General features: G+C 41.5%; 1 protein-coding gene and 1 long non-coding RNA gene across 4 annotated transcripts in view; one reads left to right on the top strand and one right to left on the bottom strand.

The window, feature by feature from the left end:
• LOC147379157 (uncharacterized) overlaps nt 1–10,792 on the bottom strand; it is a 23,028-nt gene extending 12,236 nt beyond the window's left edge. Inside the window, exon 1 of the long non-coding RNA XR_015147935.1 lies at nt 10,656–10,792. This is a non-coding gene — a long non-coding RNA (uncharacterized LOC147379157). The remainder of the gene's footprint in view (nt 1–10,655) is intronic.
• On the top strand, nt 8,525–21,305 carry A4GNT (alpha-1,4-N-acetylglucosaminyltransferase). 3 transcript variants are annotated; one of them, XM_086358362.1, is made up of 4 exons: nt 8,525–8,543; nt 8,713–8,808; nt 10,526–10,963; nt 14,682–21,305. In XM_086358362.1, exons 3-4 carry the CDS (start codon nt 10,553–10,555, stop codon nt 15,294–15,296), a joined length of 1,026 nt encoding a protein of 341 aa, XP_086214488.1. In that variant the 5' UTR covers nt 8,525–8,543; nt 8,713–8,808; nt 10,526–10,552; the 3' UTR covers nt 15,297–21,305. The 3 variants fall into 3 exon arrangements, with proteins under 3 accessions (XP_086214488.1, XP_086214574.1, XP_086214667.1); XM_086358448.1 differs by lacking the exon at nt 8,525–8,543 and having other exon boundaries at nt 10,514–10,963; XM_086358541.1 differs by lacking the exons at nt 8,525–8,543; nt 8,713–8,808 and adding an exon at nt 8,947–9,077.

The raw sequence follows: 21,305 nt of genomic DNA, 5'->3' as shown, positions 1-21,305 counted from the left end.
TCAAAAGCATCAATTCATTGGCACTCAGCTTTCTTTATAGTCCAATTCTCACATCCATACATGACTACTGGAAAAACCATGGCTTGGACTAGATGGACCTTTGTAGGCAAAGTAATGTCTCTGCTTTTCAATATGCTGTCTAGGTTGGTCATAACTTTTCTTCCAAGGAGCAAGAGTCTTTTAATTTCATTGCTGCAGTCACCATATGCAGTGATTTTGGAGCCCCCCAAAATAAAGTCTGCCCCTGTTTCCACTGTTTCTCCATCTATTTGCCATGAATTGATGGGACTGGATGCCATGATCTTTAATAAAATATATAGGAATAAACTTAACCAAGGAGATGAAAAATCTATACTCTGAAAATTATAAAACAGTGATGAAAGAAATCAAAGATAATAAGAAGAAATAGAAAAGTATCTTGTGCTCCTGGAATGGAAGAATTAATATTGTGAAAATGTCCATAATACTCAAAGCAGTTTACAGATTTAATATGATCTCTATCAAAAGAAGAAAGTTTTCATAGAACTAGAACATATAATCCTTAGATTTATATGAAACCACAAAAGACTCTTAATTGCCAAAGCAATTTTGAGAATAAAAGGACAAAGCTGTTGGTATCATACTCCCTGATTTCAGACTATACTACAAAGCTACGTTAATCAAAACAGCATTGTACTGGCACAAAAACAGATTAAATGGAATAGAATAGAGAGCTCAGAAATCAACCTACACATCCATGCTCAATTCATCTACAATAATGGAGGCAAGAATATACAAAGGAGAAAAGACAGTCTCCTCAATAAGTCATGCTGAGAAAACTGGACAGCTACACATGAAAGAATGTAATTAGAACATTTCTTCACACCACATACAAAAATAAACTCAAAGTGCATTAAAAATCTAAATGTAACACCTGAAACCACAAAACTCCTGGAATAAACCATAGGCAGAAAACTCTTTGACATAAATTGTAGCAATATTATTCTGGATCTGTCTCCTAAGGCAAAAGAAATAAAAGCAAAAATAAATAAATGGGCCCAATCAAACTTAAAAGCTTTTGCATAGCAAAGGAAACCACCAAGAAACAAAAAGACAACATACTAAATGGGGGAGAATATTTGCAAATATTATGATCAATAAGGGGTTAACATCCAAAATATATGAACAGTTCATACAACTCAGTACCAAAAAACAAATACCATATAAATTGTGTTTATAAAATGGCCAGAATACCTGAACAGGCAGTTTTCCAAAGAGGACATACAGATTTTTAACAAGCAAAGATGCTAAATATCATTAATTATTAAAGCAATGCATATCAAAACCACATCTATCACTTCATGCCCATCAGAATGGCTAACATCAGAAAGTCTACAAATAACAAATGTTGGCAAGGATGTGGAAAAAAAGGGAATCCAAGCACATTGCTGGTGGGAATGTAAATTGGTACAGCCATTGTGGAAAATAGTATGGCAGTTCCTCATAAATAAAAATAGAACTATCATACAATCCAGCAAGTTCACTCCTGGGTATATACATCTAAAAAAACCTAAAACCCTAACTCAAAGAGACACATGCATCTCAGTGTTCATAGCAGCATTATTTACAATAGCTAAGATGTGGAAGTAACACATATCCATCAATAGATGAATAGATAAAGAAGATGTGATGTATCTATATGTGTGTATATATAATATATATTAAATATATAATGTATAATATATAGCATTATTGCATTTTGTATACAGACATATACACAATGTAATATTACTCATCCATTAAAAGGAAGGAAATTCTGCCACATTTGCAGTATGTGAATGGACCTAGAGAATATTATGCTTAGTGTAATGTCAGAGAAAGACAAATACTGTATGATATTGTTTATATGTGGAATCTGAAAAATAAATGAATGTATATAACAAAACAGACTCACAGGTATAGAGAACCAAGCAGTGGTTACCAGCGAAATGGTGGAAGGGAGGAGGGGCAAGATAGGGGTAGGGTACAAAGAGGTACAGGATTTCCAGGTGGTGCTAGTGGTAAAGAATCTGCCTGCTAAGGCAGGAGACATGTGGGTTCAATCTCTGAGTTGGGGAGATCCCCTGGAGGGGGGCATGGCAACCCATGCCAGTATTCTTGTCTGGAGAAGACGATGGAATAGGGTCACAAAGAGTTGGACATGACTGAAGCAATTTAGCACGCATGCACATTAAAAGGTGGAAATTACTGTGTATAAAATTGATAAGCAACAAGGATATATTGTACAGCAGAGGGAAATACATCTATTATTTGTAATAACTTTAAATGGAGTATAATCTATAAAAATGCTGTACACCTGGAACTAAAGTAATATTGTAAATCAATTATACTTCAATTTAAAAAAGAATATTAAAAAAAAAGAATGAGTCCCTGATTTCTGACTTGGATGGTGGTGCCTGGTGACTGTCAGGCACGAGATGAGGGAGACCAGGGATTTCCATTTAAAAAGAGAAGTTGTAAAAAGGGCAGACTGTGGGGTGTGTGGAAAGACAAAAAGAAGGGAAGGCAGAGAAAGAGAAGTCATAAAAAGAGGGCAGATTGTGGGGTATGTGGAAGGACAAAAGGAAGGGAAGGCAGAGACGTCTCAGGTAAGGAGGACACTTCCACCTGGTACAGGTTTCTGTTGCAGATGAATTTGCCCTTTCCACACTGGAGGCTTGGTGTCGGTTCTCCAAACCTTAAGAGGAGCTCCAACTGCAAAAACACATTCTTAGGAAAACAAATGGATGGAGATCAGAGAGCAGCAGCTTACTGCAAGGTTTCTGTCTTAGTCCGCTTGGGCTGCTACATGAAATGCTGCCCACTGGTGGTTTCTTCAACAGAAACTTGCTGCTCACAGTTCTGGAGGCTGGGAAGCCCAAGATCAAGGTACAGACTGGATTCCTGGCATGCCCTCATTGAGGTTTGTAGACTGCTGCCTTCTTGCTGCGTCCTCACATGGCCTTTCCTTGTGCATGTTTGTGGAGACAGGGAACTCTCCATCTTCCTCTCCTTAGAAGGATCCAACCCTCATGATCTCATCTAAACCTGATGACTTCTGAAAGGTCCTACCTCCAAATACCATCACATTGGGCTTAGGGCTTCAACATATGAGTTTTGGTGATGGGGGAGTTTGTGGCACAAATATTCAGTCCATAACAATTTCTTTCAGAATGGGAAGTATTCACTCTTAAGGCCACAGTCTTTATAAAGGTCCTGTGTCATGTGGCCTCTTGGCATATGTGGCTTCAAGATGTCCCCAATTCCTTACAGGAAGAAGAAATTAAGCATTGACTTACAGAGCTTAATGGGGTTTCCCTGGTGGCTCAGTGATAATGAATCCACTTGCCAATGCAGGAGACACAGTTTCGACCCTTGGGTGGGGAAGATCCCCTGGAGAAGGAAATGGCAACCCTTGCCGGTATTCTTGCCTGGGAAATCCCTTGGACAGAGGAGCCTAGTGGGCTACAGTCTAAGGGGTTGCAAAAGAGTCAGACACAACTTAGGGACTAGACAACAACAAATAGAATTTAACAGCGAAGCCCCTTTGAACAACCTGCCAGGATCAGGCTGGTTCCACCGACTTTTGTGGGCTTATTGCAGATCCTGTTCTCTATCCTGGAAGAGTGGCGTCTGTGGCACAGCTGATTTATGGAGAACGATTATTTCCCCTTGTATCCCTGCCCTTATTCCCCACCCCTTCTTTTAGCTGCAAGTAAATTTAAAAGGGGGGGAAATTACATGTGTGAATAGAGTAATTTCCAGGATAAATCCAGAAGCACATTCTTGGTAGCTATATAAGGTTTTGTCAACAGGAGCATGTTTGACTAGTATGGCTGTGTTGAGAAAAAAATTATTATCTCCAGAAACACGAGGTTAGAAGCATTTTTCTTGGAAATGCAGAATAGTTTAAATTATTGCCATGGGAAAAGGAGATTTTACTCTGGCATGAACTCACTGATTTTTAGTAACAAAAAATTTTTTCAAGATTTGATGTTGACAATACCACTCCTCAGTGTGCCAAGGGTTAGGCTGTGGATTCTTTCTCAGTCTGCAGCAGTGAACTGCCTCTGTCCAGCAATCTGCTCTCCAGTCATGGAAAACCAACACACCAGCCAGTTTCAGCTTCAGAAGAGTGGTGAAAGGAATTGGCAAGGTTGATAAGATATCACTCTGTGTATTGGTTTTGCCCTGCTAATAGCTAAATGGTTTAACAAGTTTATCAGTCCCACTGGTCTGACACATATGTTAGAAACAGGAACTGGGGTTTCAACAGCTCCAAAGAAAACAGGACACGTATTGTTGGCTTGAATATTTCCTTCTCGCAGTAAATCAGAGTTCAAAGAAACTACAGAATTAAGAGGTAGGCTTTTCATGTGTAATTGCACTCAACAAACATTTATTGTTTAAAAATTCCTTTAATGTTTCCTTCTTGACACAGTGGATCTTTTACAACAGAGGTAGTTCAGATCCAAACACCAAACTATTTCCAATTGAGGTGATCAGAGGTTATCTGTAGGGCCAACAAGTGGGGGAAAGCTAGGCTCTTCTTTGATTTTCTTCCCTGTACTCCCTTTTCTTTGCACTAGCTTCAAGCATCCAAAGAACAGCCTTGTAAAATAAAAAGAACATTGATTCAGAGTTTCTACCCATTCTGTTAGCTTATTGCAGGCAGATTCTTTACCGTCTGAGCTATCTTGGAAGCTCCAAGAATACTGGAGTGGGTAGCCATTCCCTTCTCCAGGGTGTCCTCCCAACCCGGGGTTTGAACCCAGGTTTCCTGCATTGTTGGCTGATTCTGTACCATCTGAGCCACTAGGGAAGCCCCATTTGAGGCTACACCAATCCACATGTCCTATGGTCTCATCACAGAGCAACAATTACGTAGGCTCCATGATCCACTGGATTGACCAAGTCTGGCTTACATTACAGTGTAGGAAGTAAGAACTCTCTTACAGGAGGCCAAAACTCTAGGAAAGGAGACAAAACAGACCTGGATGCATATGTGACTGTCACCAGTTCATTCAGACCCAACTGTTGTGTAAAGACACAGAACTCTGGGACCATCTCTACTCAGATATCTGTATTGAGGTTCCCAAGGATTGTTTGGCTGGTTGGAGAAGACCTGAGATTGGATGGTGAAGACATCTTCAGGAATTTTAAACAGAATTAATGTCAGAGCGGGTCAAAGAGTAGGGACATTCCTTAGGTGATAGGTAGGAGAAGCTGTGGATAAGTGGCATCCAGGGTAAAGGTACTGATGGAAGCTGTGGCGTCAGTATCTAGGGTCTCCTGAAGCCCATCCTTGAGCCCCTAAGGGTCTGTGGAGTTCAGGATAGAAGCTGTCTCTGTGGCAGCAACCTGCACAGACAGAAAGTTAGTGTGGTACAGGCCAGAGAAGGCAGACATGGGAGCAGCCAGAAGGGAAGGCAGTTCTGCTCTGAACATGAGAGGGAAGGCTGGAAGAATCTGGGGATGTTCCTGGTAGAGCAGCTCAGATGACAGGAGACATCCTTGGAAAGACTCTACAAGGATATCAGGCTGTGATGCTAAAAAGGCCCCAGGCACCAGAGGCTGACTGCTGGCCTCTGCACCCATTTCAACAATTCTCACACAGGGCTGAGAATTTCCTTCTTAACTGTTCACTGGAAAGTATGAAGATTTCATTCATCTGAAAACAGTAACGACTTAATGTTTATCATCAGGGAATCCATGCCATCTACAGTACTAGTGTTCTATTTTTCTCCTCTTAGCCTTGGTGGAATCACTTCTTTGGCTTTTAGAGCCTTCTGTCTTCACAATGGGCCTGAGATCAGCACTGCAGAGAGGAGCAGAGGCTCTGGGCAGCTTGGAGACTTGCCCTGGCCCCCTTGACCTATAGTGGGTAGAGGCGTGATTCCAAGCTCAGTGCTCTTTCTGTTATACCCTCTACTTGGTCCCTGGTCAGACAGGTCCTATGTTTTGTGCTGAAGGTTTCCCTGCATCAGGGCAGGAATACAGATGCAGATGTAGAGAATGGAGTTGTGGATACAGGCTGGCGAAGGAGAGGGTGGGATGAATTGAGAGAGTAGCATTGGCATATATACACTACCATGAGTAAAATAGATAGCTAGTGGGACGCTGTCGTACAGCACAAGGGAGCTCAGCTCAGTGCTCTGTGATAACCTAGAGGGGAGGAAGGGATGCTCAAGAGGAAGGGGATGTATGTATACTTGTAGCTGATTCATGTTGCTGTACATGAGAAACCAACACAACATTGTAAAACTATTATCCTCCAATTAAAAATTTAAAAAATATATAAAATGTGAGCCTAATAGATGGGTTTACTGCAAGGAGGTCCAACCAGTCCATTCTAAAGGAGATCAGTCCTGGGTGTTCTTTGGAAGGACTGATGCTAAAGCTGAAACTCCAGTACTTTGGCCACCTCATGTGAAGAGTTGACTCATTGGAAAAGACTCTGATGCTGGGTGAGATTGGGGGCAGGAGGAAAAGGGGACGACAGAGGATGAGATGGCTGGATGGCATCACCGACTCAATGGACATGAGTCTGAGTGAACTCTGGGAGTTGGTGATGGACAGGGAGGCCTGGCATGCTGCAATTCATGGGGTCGCAGAGTCGGACATGACTGAGTGACTGAACTGAATGAAACTGAATAGATGGGTAGAATACTAGACTTGTAAAGGTGTAATGAATTGATGTTTACACTTTTCCAATATTAAATAAAATTCCTTGAGTGAGAAAAAAAAGATTTAACTGCATCACTCATGCTCACTTTCATCCCTGTGACTGTGACAAAGATCACCAACTACTTCCAGGCTCTCCACCTCAACCACTTGTGTGATGGTGTTGGCTATCTTGAAAACAGCTAGAAGGCACCAGGATTCATGATCCCCATGAAATGTGGGCACTAGGAATGCATCACTCCCACTAATGGAGTCCTTTCTTTACCCCAGAGTGAGGACCAGGAGCTCTGCTTCCTCCACCCCTCCATGAGGAAGGAACAACCCGTCTATCCAGGGCTAGGGAACTTTGGAAAGATTCCAAGGACTCTGACCCTAGACCTGACAAGGTCCAAAGAAGAAATTCAGTTCCAAAAGGAAGAGGGGTGTGTAGAGACCCAAAGAACTGCTCCTGGGGAGCCTTGGGCACATAGTGGGTTGAATAAAAGTTCATTCATTTTCTGTACGATGTTATGGAAAAACCCAAATGAACTTTTTGGCCAACCAAATAGAAAACAAGAAACCATCGATGAGTGGGACAGCTTTACTTTCCTTGAGCTGCTATATCAGGATCCAAAGTCTGCTTAGGAGGGAGCCTCTCTGTCCATACCAGAGCATCCAGTGGATACCTATTCATGGCTGAAAGAAGGTTCTGGATGAAGATAGAGCAAAGGATAGCTCGAAAGAGGATTACTACACGTGCCTGTTTGCCTTCCCAGGTGGTGCTAGTGGTAAAGAACCCACCTGCCAATGTAGGTAGACATAAGAGACGTGGGTTCAATCCCTGGGTTGGGAAGATCCCCTGGAGGAGGGCATTGCAACCCACTCCAGAATTCTTACCTGGAGAATCCTCATGGACAGAGGAGCCTGGTGGGCTACAGTCCATAGGGTCACAACAAGTTGGACGTGACTGAAACAACTTAGAACGCATAAAATTACACCTTTCAGGGGTGATGGGGAGCAGACCACAGGAGAGTCACACTGTCTGGGGAAATGTGGGGATTACCACATCAGTGGAGGGTGGTGACACTGACCTCATGAGACTGAGAGGAAGCCCAGGGACCTCTGGGCAAAGGCACCCTTCTCTTTGTGACCCCATGGACTGCAGCCTGCCAGGCTCCTCTGTCCATGGGGATTCTCCAGGCAAGAATACTGGAGTGGGTTGCCATGCCCTACTCCCGAGGTTCTTCCCAACCCAGGGATCAAACCAATGTCTCCTGCATTGCAGGCAGATTCTTTACCATCTGAGCCACCAGGGAAGCCCTTCCTGAAGCCACCATAACTGAAATCAGGGAATCAATTCTAGTTCCACATCACCAGGCCTTGGACTACTGGGGTTTGCATGTGTGAGCTCAGTTGCTCATCATGACTCTTGCAACCCCATGGACTGTAGCCCACCAGGCTCCTCTGTCCTTGGGATTCTTTAGGCAAGAATACTGGAGTGGGTTGTCATTTCCTCCTTTAGGGGATCTTTCTGGCTCAGGGATCACACCCTCATTTCTTGCATCTCCTGCATTGGCAGGCAGATTCTTAACCACTGAGCCATGTGGGGAGCCCTTGGGGTTTGTACACTACTTACCTATTTGTGAAGGGGGATTTTCTTTTCCTTTAACAAAACCTTTTGTTTGCAGAGCTTGGACAAACAGGGTTGTGTGTTGAAGAAATTTCCCAAGTCTCTGCCCATGATTTTGACTGAGGCCAAACTACTTGGGTGCACACTTTATTGGCTCCAAGACTATACTATGGATTCAGTTTTCCCCAGGTGAAACTGGTGCCTTGTAACACCCTGACAGGCCCACCAACAGGTAGGATTAGTGTGTGGGTCACCTGAAAAATCATGTGAACCCCTTGATCTGCAAGTCTCTGTGTTTGGGGCAGCTTAGTAAATAAAGGGAGGAGCTTCCTGGGAAGTTCTGGTGTTTAGCATTAATCTTCTGCCAATGATTTACTTCCCTTGGCACTGTTGAATTGAAGATTAGGTGGTCATTTATCAGAAAGTGCAGTAGGAAAAAACTTGTCGCTGCTGCTAAGGCCACGGGTATTGGCCAACTACAAGTTTCTGGCTAGAAGGTAAGCTCTGATTTATTGGATTTGTATTTTTTGAAAGAGTTACATGTAAAGCAAAAAACTAACTGCTAATGAATGAGATGTCTGCTCTCCTGGTGTTGGCTGGAGTTAGAGCTTATGTTGAAGGAGAGGGAGGTGCTGCAGGTATCCGCTCAGAGCCTAGGTTTTGGGGACAGGTAGACCCAAGTTAAAGTCATGGGTCTGCTAACTGTGTAATCTTGGCAAGTGATTTAACCTTCAGTTTGCTTCTTCTTAATTCTATTAGTTTTTCGGTAAGTTGTCTTGGATTTTCTCTGTAGGCAATCATATTTTCTACAACTAGTGATATTTTTGTCTCTTCCTTTCTAATATTCATAGTAGAAATTCTTTTATCTTGTTTCATTGCATTGGTTAGACTTAGCAGAATGATGGGGAAAATAACATTCATAATGGACATCCATACTACATTCCTGGTCTTAATGGGGAGGTTTCAAATGCTTCATATTAAGCACAATCACTGCTATATGTTCTGGTAGACACTGTCAGCTTAAGAAAGTTTCCTTGTGCTTTTAAAAAATCATAAATGGATATCAAATTTTATCTCGTTGTCAGCATCTATTGAGCTAAAATGACCATACAGTTTTTCTTTTTTAATCTGTTAAAAGAATGCATTTCATTAATAGTTTTCCTACTAATTAATTATTTTCCTATTGCAAATCATCCTTAAATTTCTCAGGTAAAACCTAATCAATGCACCTTTCTTTTGAACATTGCTGGATTTGATTGGATCACATTTTATTTAGAATTTTAAAAATCAAAGCTTATTATTATTAAAGAAATGCAAACAATAACCACAAAGACATATCACCTCACACCTGTCAGAATGGCTAGCATCAAAAAGTCTATAAATAACAAATGTTGGTGAGGAGGTACAGAATAGAGAACTCTCATGCAGGGTCCGTTGCAATGTAAATTGGTACAGCCTCTATGGAAAACAGTATGCAGATTCCTCAAAAAACTAAAAACAGAATTACCATATGATCTAGCAATTCTATTCCTTGGTATATAGCCAAAGAAAACAAAACCATGAATTTGAAAAGACACATGTACCCCAAAGTACATAGCAGTACTATTTACAGCAGGCAAGATATGGAAGCAACCCAAGTGCCGGTCAATAAATGAATGGATATATATATATATATACACACAATGGAATTATTACTCAGCCATAAAAATAATGAAATTCTGCCATTTGCAGCAATGTCAATGCACCTAGAGAATATTATGCTTAGTGAAACAAATCAGACAAATACTGTATGATATCACTAACATGGGGAATGTAAAAAGTAATATAAATGAATGCACATGCAACACTAAAACAGACCCAAAGAGAGAGAAAACAAACTAGCAGTGACCGAAGAGTAGAAGGAAGGGGTCAGGGGGAGACGGGGGAGGGGATTAACAAATATGAACTACCCTAGATATAAAATTGATAAGCAACAAGGATATATTGTCTTGCAAGGGAATTATAGTCATTACTTCGTAATATTTTTATTGGCATATAATCTATAAAAATACTGAATCACTGTGCTGTACACCTGAAAGTAATCTGATATTATAAATCAACTATACTTCAATTAAAAAACTAAGCTTGAAAGTGATATTCATATATTATCTTCTTGTGTACTATATCTTATCAAGTTTTATGAATATAATTTTTAATGAATAGTGTTGATTTTAGGGAGCAGGCCAGGAGAGAGGGGTGGACATGCTGACGAAGCTCCAGTTCTCCCTGTCGGTCACCCTGCTGTTTGCCTGTGGCTTCCTCTACCAGTTCACCCTGAAACCCAGCTGCCTCATCTGCTACCTACCTTCCTACAAGTCCCATCAGGGGCTGGAAGCTCTCCTGGGTCGTGGGCGCAGCATCGTGTTCCTAGAAACCTCGGAGAGAATGGAGCCAACCCCACTGGTCTCCTGTGCTGTGGAGTCAGCTGCAAAGGTTTACCCCGAGCAGCCTGTGCTGTTACTTATGAAAGGGCTCAATAATTCCATGCAGCTGCCCCCAAACTCCACTTCCCCAGCCCTTTCCCTCCTCTCAGCAATTGACAACGTTTTCCTCTTCCCTTTGGATATGAAAAGCCTGTTTGAAGACACACCGTTGTTTTCGTGGTACACTCAAGTAAGTGTTTAGAGAACCTCAGAATCCCAGTGTTGGGAGGGACCATAGAAATTGGATCCAACCTACTCATTTTATAGATGGGTACACTGAGGATAGATGGGTGGGGAAGATCCCCTGGAGAAGGAATAACAATCCACTCCAGTACTCTTGCTTGGAGAATTCCATGGATGGAGGAGACTCGTAGGCTACAGTCCATGGGGTCGCAACGACTGAGCGACTTCACTTTCACACTGAGGATAAGGGCTCAGAAATAGGCTGAGACAGGGTATCAAAGATAAGCAAGAACCCAGATCTTTTGACTCTTGCCTGGTCTTCTTTCTATAGTGTTGAGTCCCAATTCAAGGAAACAGGAGAGTCTTGATTTAAGCTTATCTCTACCCTGCTGCCTTTTACTTTCATTTTATTTCTTAGGATGTCTTGAGACTACTCTTAATTGAATGAGTTTCTGTATCTTTTCTAGGTGTATAGACCACTCATTTTTCACTGACAGTTTTAAACCCATCTATGTTAAACTTTTTTTGCACCTGAGGGGGGGAAATTAGGCAATATTGAACTAGAAAATGATTTAAATAGATAATTCATGAAAGATCAGGTGGGTGCAGCTATATAGGATTGTGTAATATTGAGAGATGATCAAGAAACTCCTGGGGTTGTTAGGACTTTTGTAATTTTGTGCGAAATCTCTCTTTACCTTTCCCTTTAAAGGACACTTGTGGTGGCATTTACGGCCCATGGTAATCCAGGCTAATTTCCTCGGCTCAAGGTCCTTAAGTTAATCACATCGGCAAAGACCCTTTTTCTAAAGGAGGTAATTGTAGGTTTCAGGAATTAGGACCATTGAGTGGCTGTTATCCAATCTACTACAGTATTTGTATAAAAAAAGAGAAAACTTCTGTCCCACACCCTCTCTCAGTCACCTAGGGACTGGGTGGGGTGTCCTGGATGGGGGACATGCTTGCATCTTGGGGGAGCTGGGCAGTGGCATTTTCTGCCCCAGTTAGCCACCATAGGATAGCTGGAGGCCAGCTGTAAGGATGACTGAGTGCGCCATCACCTGCTGATGATCACTGGACTCACTGCACTGATTTGAGCAACTGTAGCCCTTGAAGAGGAGAAGGCAATGGCACCCCACTCCAGTACTCTTGCTTGGAAAATTCCATGGACGGTGGAGCCTGGTAGGCTGCAGTCCATGGGGTCACTAAGAGTCGGACACGACTGAGTGACTTCACTTTCACTTTCATGCATTGGAGAAGGAAATGGCAACCCACTCCAGTGTTCTTGCCTGGAGAATCCCAAGGATGGCGGAGCCTGGTGGGCTGCTGTCTATGGGGTCGCACAGAGTTGGACACGACTGAAGCGACTTAGCAGCAGCAACCCTTGAAGATGCCCAGAGATGAATACTGTGAACTTGGGGAGGGAATGAGCAACCAGAATCTGATTCCCCTTTCTGGTGCTCACCTCCAGGGAAAGTTTTATTTTACCTTGATGTCAGTCCAATGTCCACATCAAGGCAGGCTTCCTCCTCCTGGTTCTGTGTGGCTTCTGATATCTGGGTCTGTTCATTAATAATCACCAATTTACTAACAATCAACTTCAGTTATTTTTACTGAAAATAAGTAAGCCTCCAGAGTTAGACTGCCTGGGTTAAAATCCAACCTCTGCCTCTCTTACCTTGGACAAAGGATTGAACTTCTTGTTCCTTCCTTTCAATTTTTCACTTGAAAAATTGAATAATTTTTGAATTATTGAATAATAATTGAATTATTGAATAAATATTGAATAAATTGAATAAATATTGAATTGAAATATTGAATAAAAATTGAATAATAATTTCACTTGAATAATCGTAGTATATAGGTACTATAAGATTTATTTTTTTTTTTTTTATATTTGGCTGGGATGGGTCTTGGTTGCTGTGCTTGGGCTTTCTCTAGTTGCAGCAAGCAGGTGGCTGCTCTCTAGTTGTGGTGTGCCAGCATATCATGGCAGTGGCTTCTCTAGCTGTAGAGCACGGGCTCCAGGGTGCGTGGGCTCAGTAGTGGCGGTACATGGGCACAGGCTTAGTTACTCCTCAACATGTGGGATCTTCCCATACCAGGGATCAAACCCATGTCCCCTGCACTGGCAGGCAGATTCCTAACCACTGGACCACCAGGGAAGCCAGGTACTATGATTTTTGAGGATTTGTGTAGATTAGAAATTATAACAGTTATTGATAAATTTTAGCTATTATTATTCATGAGATTTTTGGCAATTGTATACAATATAATGCTATTAATAGTTCAGGTGAGGATTTTGGCAGTCTTAGCTGACTTTCTTTTGTTTGGTTTTAGAGCAGAATTTTTTAAAAAAATGTTTATTTTGTCAAAAGCCAAGGGTCACGGTTTAATCTTTTAATCAACATGTTTAAATTTAGAAAAATCTATTTTGCTTTCTGTATTCAAAATCTTAGCATTCCACTTGAGAACACGGATATTTAATTTATAATGGTTTATTTCTATTCATTTCAAAGTCATTTTCTGTTCTGCTCACATTTTAGCATTTTTCAGTTGTCCTTGACTCCTCGGTCTCCAGCTCCATATCCAATTCATCAGCAAATCCTGACCAGCTTTATCGTTCCCATGTGCTCAGAATCTGACTACTTCTGTCATCTCCTTTATTGTCACCCTGGTCTACACCGTCATCGTCTCCTGCCTGGATTATTTCAACAGCTTCCAAATTTGCCTCTTTGCTCCTGCCCCCATCTATTTTCCATATCATAGCCAGGGTGACCCTTTTTAGACTAATTCAGGTCAAATCTCCTTTCTTCCAAACCTTCCAAATCATTTCGGTCTCTACCCCAGCATAGCATCCGCCCTCACTCCTGCCCTGCCCCTTCTCTGATCTTGTTTCCTATCCCTCTCTTTTCACTACTCTGCACTGCGGTTTTCCTGTTCCTATACACCATGAGTGTGTTCCTGCCCCAGGGCCCTTGCACTTACTGTTTCCTCTACCTAGAACCCTCCTCTCAGAGATACCAACATAGTTCATCCATTCGCTTCATCCAGGGTTCTGTCTGAACTGAAGATAGTGCTCCATCCTGTCCCCTTCATAACCCCCTTGCCTGACTTTCTTTCCAAGCCTTATGAAAACCCAACATATGATGTATTTATTTGTTTATTGTCTATATTCTGCCAGTAAAGATTTTTGTCTATTTGTTCACTTTTGTATCCTTAGCAGCTTAGAGCTGTGTGAATGGTAAGTAGGCCTTTGATGAATGTTATTAAATGAATTAATCAGTGGACGAAGGCATGGATTTTAAGATTCTTTTACCAACTTTTCAAAGAACATAGATATTAATATGTCCTATAGTTTCAGAGTTCATTTTTTCCTTTATCAGTTCTCAGCATTTTTAGGATGTACAAAAAATTCTTTCTTCACAGTTTCATATTTGTGGTTAATTTCTATCCTGCTGAAAGCGACTCATGAAATCCCTTCTGGGTTTCATCTTTCTACTGCTTTTATAAAAAAAACGATTTCATGAAATCTTTAGAAGCTGTTAAAAATCTTCCTATTGATACTACTGCTGTAAACTTTTCACTTAAAGGCAACTTTTTTGGGTTGGAGGTAATTTTGATAAATTTGCAACATTGGGCTTTTGGCAAATAGATTTTTGGGAGGTCGACTTGCTTCCTCCCCTTTCCCCTTTCTGGGGGCTGATTTGTACCTGCTCCTGCAGATCAACAGCAGTATCGAGAGATTCTGGCTCCATATCAGCTCAGATGCATCCCGCTTGGCCTTCATCTGGAAGTACGGCGGTGTCTACATGGACACAGATGTCATCTCCATCAGACCCATCCCTGAGGACAACTTTCTGGCTGCACAGAAATCTCGGTTCTCAAGTAATGGGGTGTTTGGATTCCTCCCCCACCACCCTTTCCTGTGGCAGTGCATGGAAAACTTTGTGGAAAATTATAATCCAAATATTTGGGGCCACCAGGGTCCCGAATTGATGACAAGGCTTTTGAGAGTATGGTGCAAACTCAGAGACTTCCAGGAGGTGAGTGACCTCAAGTGTTTAAACTTCTCCTTCCTACACCCCCAAAGATTTTACCCCATCTCTTTTCGAGCCTGGCGGCGCTACTATGAAGTCTGGGATACGGAACCGAGCTTCAACAATTCCTATGCCCTGCATCTGTGGAACCACATGAACCAGGAAGGGAAGGCTGTGGTCAGAGGAAGCAATACACTGGTGGAACATCTCTACCGTAAGCACTGTCCCAAGACTTACAGGGACCTTCTTCAAGGTCCAGAGGGATCAGTGACTAGGGAGCAGAGTCCAGGTAACAAATAAGCCAATGCTGGGTTGTTGGTGCAACACTGCGGATTTAGCCACTTCCTAGAGTGCCAGGTTTTCACCTGATTTCCACTTACCTGGAGTGCAGAGGCTCATCCACATATCACTTACAGTCACAATTTTCCATGTTGTTTCACCAAAAAACCATTAGAACTAAAAAATGAATTCAGTAAGGCGACAAAATCAATACACAAAAATCAGCTACATTTCTAACCACTAATAATGAACCATCAGAAAGAAAAAGAAAACAATTCTATTTAATTTGCATCAAAAAGAACAAAACACCTAGGAATAAATTTAACCAAGGATGTGAAAGGCCTGCATATTGAAAACTTTAGGACACTGATGAAGAAACTGAAGAAGATACAATGAAACAGAAAGATATCATATGCTCATGAAGGATGAATATTGTTAAAATGTCCATTCTACCCAAAGCAATGTGCACACTGAAAGCAGTTTATACCAAAATTCCAGTGGCATTTTTTTCAGAAATAGAGCAAAGAATCCTGATATTTATGTGGAACAACAAAGGACCAGGAATAGCCAAAGCTATCCTCAAAAAGGAGAACAGGTTGGAGGTATCTTGCTCCTTGACTTCAAACTGTATTTCGAAGCTGCAGTAACCAGAACAATTGTGAGGTCAAAGACAGACCCACAGGCCAGAGGACCAGAATAGAGAGCCCAGAAATAAACCTACATGGATGTGGTCAGTTTATTTATAGCCAAAGGGTCAAGAACATACAGCTGGGCAAGTGCAATCCCCTCAGTAAACAATGCAAGGAAAACTGGACTCCATACTAAAGAATGACACTGGACACAGTATACATTGCACATACCACGGGCCTGAAACCTACACTTTTCCATGTCAAGATCTTCCTTTCCTGGGTCCTCTGAAGATGGACTCCCCCCAACCACCACCAACCTTCAACTCCCAGCAGTCAGTTGCTCACAAGAAGTTTCTCCCCTCCTTCCCTCACTTCACTTTTCCCTCACCGTTTTCTCCCCATGGGACCTCCTGGGGCGTGTCCTGAGAAAACTGTTCCTATCTGCATGGACACAGTGTCATGTTGTCCTCAAATTGAAACCTCAGCAGGTCCTCAGAAGACCGAGCACTGACAGCGCTGACCTGTGGTATGTGGAAGAGAAAACCCGTACTGGTGCTGAAGGAGGCTGAGCTCCGCAACAGAGCGAGATGAAACCTCTCGCGAGCCCCCGCTTACTGCTCCCTGCAGGCAGTGGTGGAATTGCAGGCCCCGCTTGTCAGTTGGGATGGGTGGACTGTGTCTACAATAGAAATCCCAAAGACCATTGGTATATAAAATATAGAAGTTTGTCTCTCATGTAAAAGTAGTCTGAAGGTAGGCAGATCAGGGTGGGTATGGTCACTGCAGTCATCAGGGACCCTGGCTTCTTGGATCTTTCTGCTTACCATCCTTAGCATCCACAGCCCATGGTTCATATGGCCTCCAGCCCATCATTTCTGCGTTTCAGGCAGCAGGATGAAGGAAAGATGAAAGGTGCACTTTCCTTATTTTATAAATGCTTCCTGCAACTTATCATATAACATTTAACCTTACATCTCAGTGACCAGTATGTAGCTGCAAGAGAGGCTGGGACATTTAAGGAGGAAGAAAAAGTGGGTGTTATGATAGGTGGCTGACAGTTTTACTACATGTTAAATTTACTTCTGTAAGATTAATTATAGAGTCCGATAAAGCATTAAATTTACTTCTGTAAAATTAATTACAGAATCTGATAGAGCAGGGGTCCCCAAACTCTGGGCTGTGGACAGGTATCTCCTGTCAAATCATTGGTGGAATTAGATTGAAGTACACTTGAATCTTCTGAAACCATCCCCCTCCCCCCAACCCCTGGTTCAAGGAAGAATCGTCTTCCATGAAATCTGTCCTTGGTGACATATAGGTTGAGGACAGCTGTGTTAGAGAATTGGCTGGGGAAAAAAGAGGCTTGATTCCTACCTTTAATTTGATACTCATTAAAGCATTCAGTCAGTAATATTAATTCTGTCTCTCTGTGTGCCAAGCACTGATGTAGATGCTGAAGATTCAGCTGGATCAAGCAGACAAGGTCCTAAGTCAGCTTGGACTGCAATAACAAAGTACTATAGATGGAGTGGTTAAACAACACAAATGTATTTGTCACAGTTCTGGATGCTGGGAAGCCCAAGATCAGGGTGCCAGTGTGGCTGAGCTCTATTAAAGATCCTCTTCCAAGTGGCAGATAGCAGATTTCTTGTTAAATCCTCGCATGGTGGAAAGAGGCAAGCGAGATCTCTGGGGTCCCTTTTATAAGGGAACTAATCCCATCCATGAGTGTTCTGCCCTCATGACCCAATTACCTCCCAAAGGTCCCACTTCCTAATATGATCACTTTGAGGTAGTAGGATTTCAACATATGAATTTTGGGGGGATCACATTCAGTCCATTGGAGGTCCCCAGTACTTAAATCTAATGACTGGCCATATCCCCTCTGGGATAGTCTCCTCTGCTCCTTAGGGTGCCTGCTATTCCCTTTTCTACTCCAGTTGTCTTAAAAAAGCAAATCACTCACTCAAATTTTAAAAACAGCTTCCCCTTCTACAGTCACATAAAAATTTACTTCCTCTTCCTAGGAGGTATGAGAATTAATATTTCTTCCACAAATAGTCATCAATCAAGATTTTCTAGAAAATTGTTTTGATAGTTTGCTTTTAAGGAAAGCATAAATTTATGTTTTTCTCCAGATATGAAGTGATGATGCTTTTCAAACTACATCTACCCATCCCCTTTCATTCTGATATTTCCCTCTTTGAGAATCACTGCTCTGACTGTCTTGCTAAAAAATAATCACAAGTCATGTCTCCTGCCCTAGCTTTGTTTATTCCCAGCTAACTGCTCTGGATTCTTAGGTCCAGTCTGATGCTAGAGTGAGACTTTGAGACTTGCTGCTACTCACTGTGGCGGTCCTCTGACCAGTGTCCCCAAAGTCCCTGCTGGGTTTCAGCTCACCTGCATGTCTCCATAGGCGTGTCTCCTAGCACTAGCCGTTTGAGGGTGGAGCAGGGTCACACACTGTACCTAATTTCCGCATCTGGAGAATGCATGGCAAATGCATGACTAATGTTCCCAATCACTAGGGTTTTGAAAAGTTTGATTAGAAATATTTTCAATATTTCAAAAATATATGAACTGTTTTATATGATGGGATCAAATAGGTCAAGCTGAATGTCACATTTCTTTATGCTGGGCTGTGATTATATGAATTCACTGTAGCAATACTGATAATTTGACGGTTATAGAGAGTTTTACCTGGCAGCAAGATGTTTTTGATTGATAAGACGTCAGGCAGAAATTAATAATGTATTACTTAATAAATGCAGTTTGTTTAGTGGAAAAGAATATTTCAAAACTTGGCGGCGATGGGAAAAATGCATAGACTAAAAGGTATGTAATTAAAAAATAAGTACTAGAGATGTAACGTACAACGTGATGATTACAGCTAACACTGCTGTGTAAAACACAGGAAAGATGTTAAGAGAGTAAATACTGGAGTTTGCATCACAAGGAGAAACATTGTTTCCTTTTTTCTTTTTATTGTATCTATATGAGAAGACGGATTTTAGTTGAAACCACTGTGGTTGTCATTTCACAATATATGTAAACCATGCTGTATACCTGAAACTTATAGAGTGATAAATAACAATTACTTCTCAATAAAGCTGGAAAGAAAACATGGTGGTGAGGAGGGTACTGGGCAAAATAAAAAAAGTAATGAGCCATCAGAAATGTGGATTCTAGATGACCCTGGGTTCCTTCTGGCCTTTGGTGAACATATGCCACACGTTTACATCATGATACAGTTTGAAATTAGGTCATGCTAAGGCAATGGCACCCCACTCCAGCGCTCTTGCCTGGAAAATCCCATGGACGGAGGAGCCTGGAAGGCTGCAGTGCATGGGGTCGCTGAGGGTCGGACATGACTGAGCAACTTCACTTTCACTTTTCACTTTCATGTGGTGGAGAAGGAAATGGCAACCCATTCCAGTGTTCTTGGCTGGAGAATCCCAGGGACGGGGGAGCCTGGTGGGCTGCCATCTATGGGGTTGCACAGAGTTGGACACAACTGAAGCGACTTAGCAGCAGCAGCAGCAGTGTTTCCCCCATGTTAACTTTTCTTTTTTCAAACCTGACACTCATTCTTAGAATTTCAAATGATAAGATTGCATGGAATAAAAGATGAAAGTCCCTCTTGTACTACTGTCAAGTTTGGTATGTCTCTCACTTTTCTCTGAATATATGTCCATGCTATTTGTAAGTAGTTTTGGCCATAGTCTTCCCAGTATCCCCCACTATCAGCTTATCTGCCCTAACTCTTCTCTCCAGGATCTCCATGATGCAGCAACTAACGTGTGAAGACTTGCCCCAGAGGGCTAATGACTGTGTGAGCATAATGGTTAAATATTTTGAATATCACCCCTGAATTTCTTATATGTATAATTAAAAAACATAAATGGATTCATATAATACATAGTATTATGTTAGTTGTTTTTTAATTTAACACTGCATATGTCTTGGACACCTTTTTTCATTAACAAAATATATTCTTCATAAGGGCTGCAGAGTGTTTTATTGTAGGATATATCATAATCTATTTACTTAAAACCCAACTGGTGGACATTTAAGATGATTCTAATTTTAATCATACAAATGGTACTGTAATTCTGATTACCACATTTTGAAGACTTTAAAATTTGGTATGTGCTGTCAAATTGTTTTCAAAAAGGCTGTTTGAAATTTCTCATTTCCCCATCCTTGGCCAGTGCCAACATTCTACTTAATTTTAGCCAATATGATTGTTTAAAAATGTATCTAGTTATTTTACTTTTGGTGAAGTTGAGTTTCATATGTTTAACTGGTATGTTTTCTTATTCTATGACTTGCCTAATCTTTTGTTCACTTTTCTATGGGATTGCTTTTCTATTTCTTATTGATTTTTAACTGGCCTTTGTATATCATGGACACAAACATTTTATTATTTTGTTGCACTTTTTTTTTCAATCTGTCTCAGCCCGCCCCAACTAGTGTTTGTTTCTAGACTCAGAGAGTGGGTCCTGGTTAAACTGATCCTGCATCTCATTCTGCAATAGAGGAGAGAGTTTTCCTGAGAAAAGAGGTTTCTCTCTAAGTGCACAGACTTCTTCAAAGTAATCTTTTTCAGGGAATGGGTTAGAGAGTAGGTAAGAGGTTCTCCCTCAGTTCCAGCCAGTTCTTGATATGTGAGTGCAGGCTTTTTGGTGCCAGATTCTCAAATTTTTCAAGAAGAAACTAGTAAACCAGGTTTTTATGTAAAATGTCCTTCTAACTATATGCCTGTCTATATACATTGATACAGTGAGAACCCAACAGTACACCTTTGACCTCAAATCACTGCTGGGACCATCAATGGTCAGCAGCCCAGCCCTGGGAGACCTGTCCCCCACACACCAGAAGCCCTTTCAAAAATTGAGATCTGGAACCCAGCTGGCTTCCAAAGTGTGATGCCAGCAGTTGACGGCAGAGGGCACTCCAACTGTGGACTGTTGTATCCATTAGACAATAATTTCCATTCCTTCCTTCCCCTAGCCCTGGCAATCACCATACTACTTGCTGTTTCTATGAATTTGACTATTCTAGGTACATTATATAAATGGAATCATATCATCTATGTCCTTTTGTGCCTGACATTTCATTTAGCATAATGTTTTCATGATTCACTCGTGTTAGCATGTATCAGAATTTCATTCCTTTTTAAGGACTTATATATATGTGTGTGTGTGCATATATGAATGTATATATAACATTTTGTTTTCTGTTCGTTAATGGACACTCTGGTTATTTCCACCTTTTAGCTATTGTGAATAATGTTTTTATGAACATGGGTGTACAAATATCTTTTTGAGTCTCTGCTTTTAATTCTTTAGTGTATATACACATAAGTAGAATTGCTGAATCGTATGGTAACTCCGTG

This window comes from Bos grunniens, chromosome 1, assembly GCF_055505025.1.
Source record: "Bos grunniens cultivar Pamir isolate PY7600 chromosome 1, Bosgru_T2T1.0, whole genome shotgun sequence".
Taxonomy (NCBI): Eukaryota; Metazoa; Chordata; class Mammalia; order Artiodactyla; family Bovidae; genus Bos; species Bos grunniens.
Note: the sequence above shows the minus strand (reverse complement) of the source record. Positions and strands in the feature narration are given on the sequence as shown.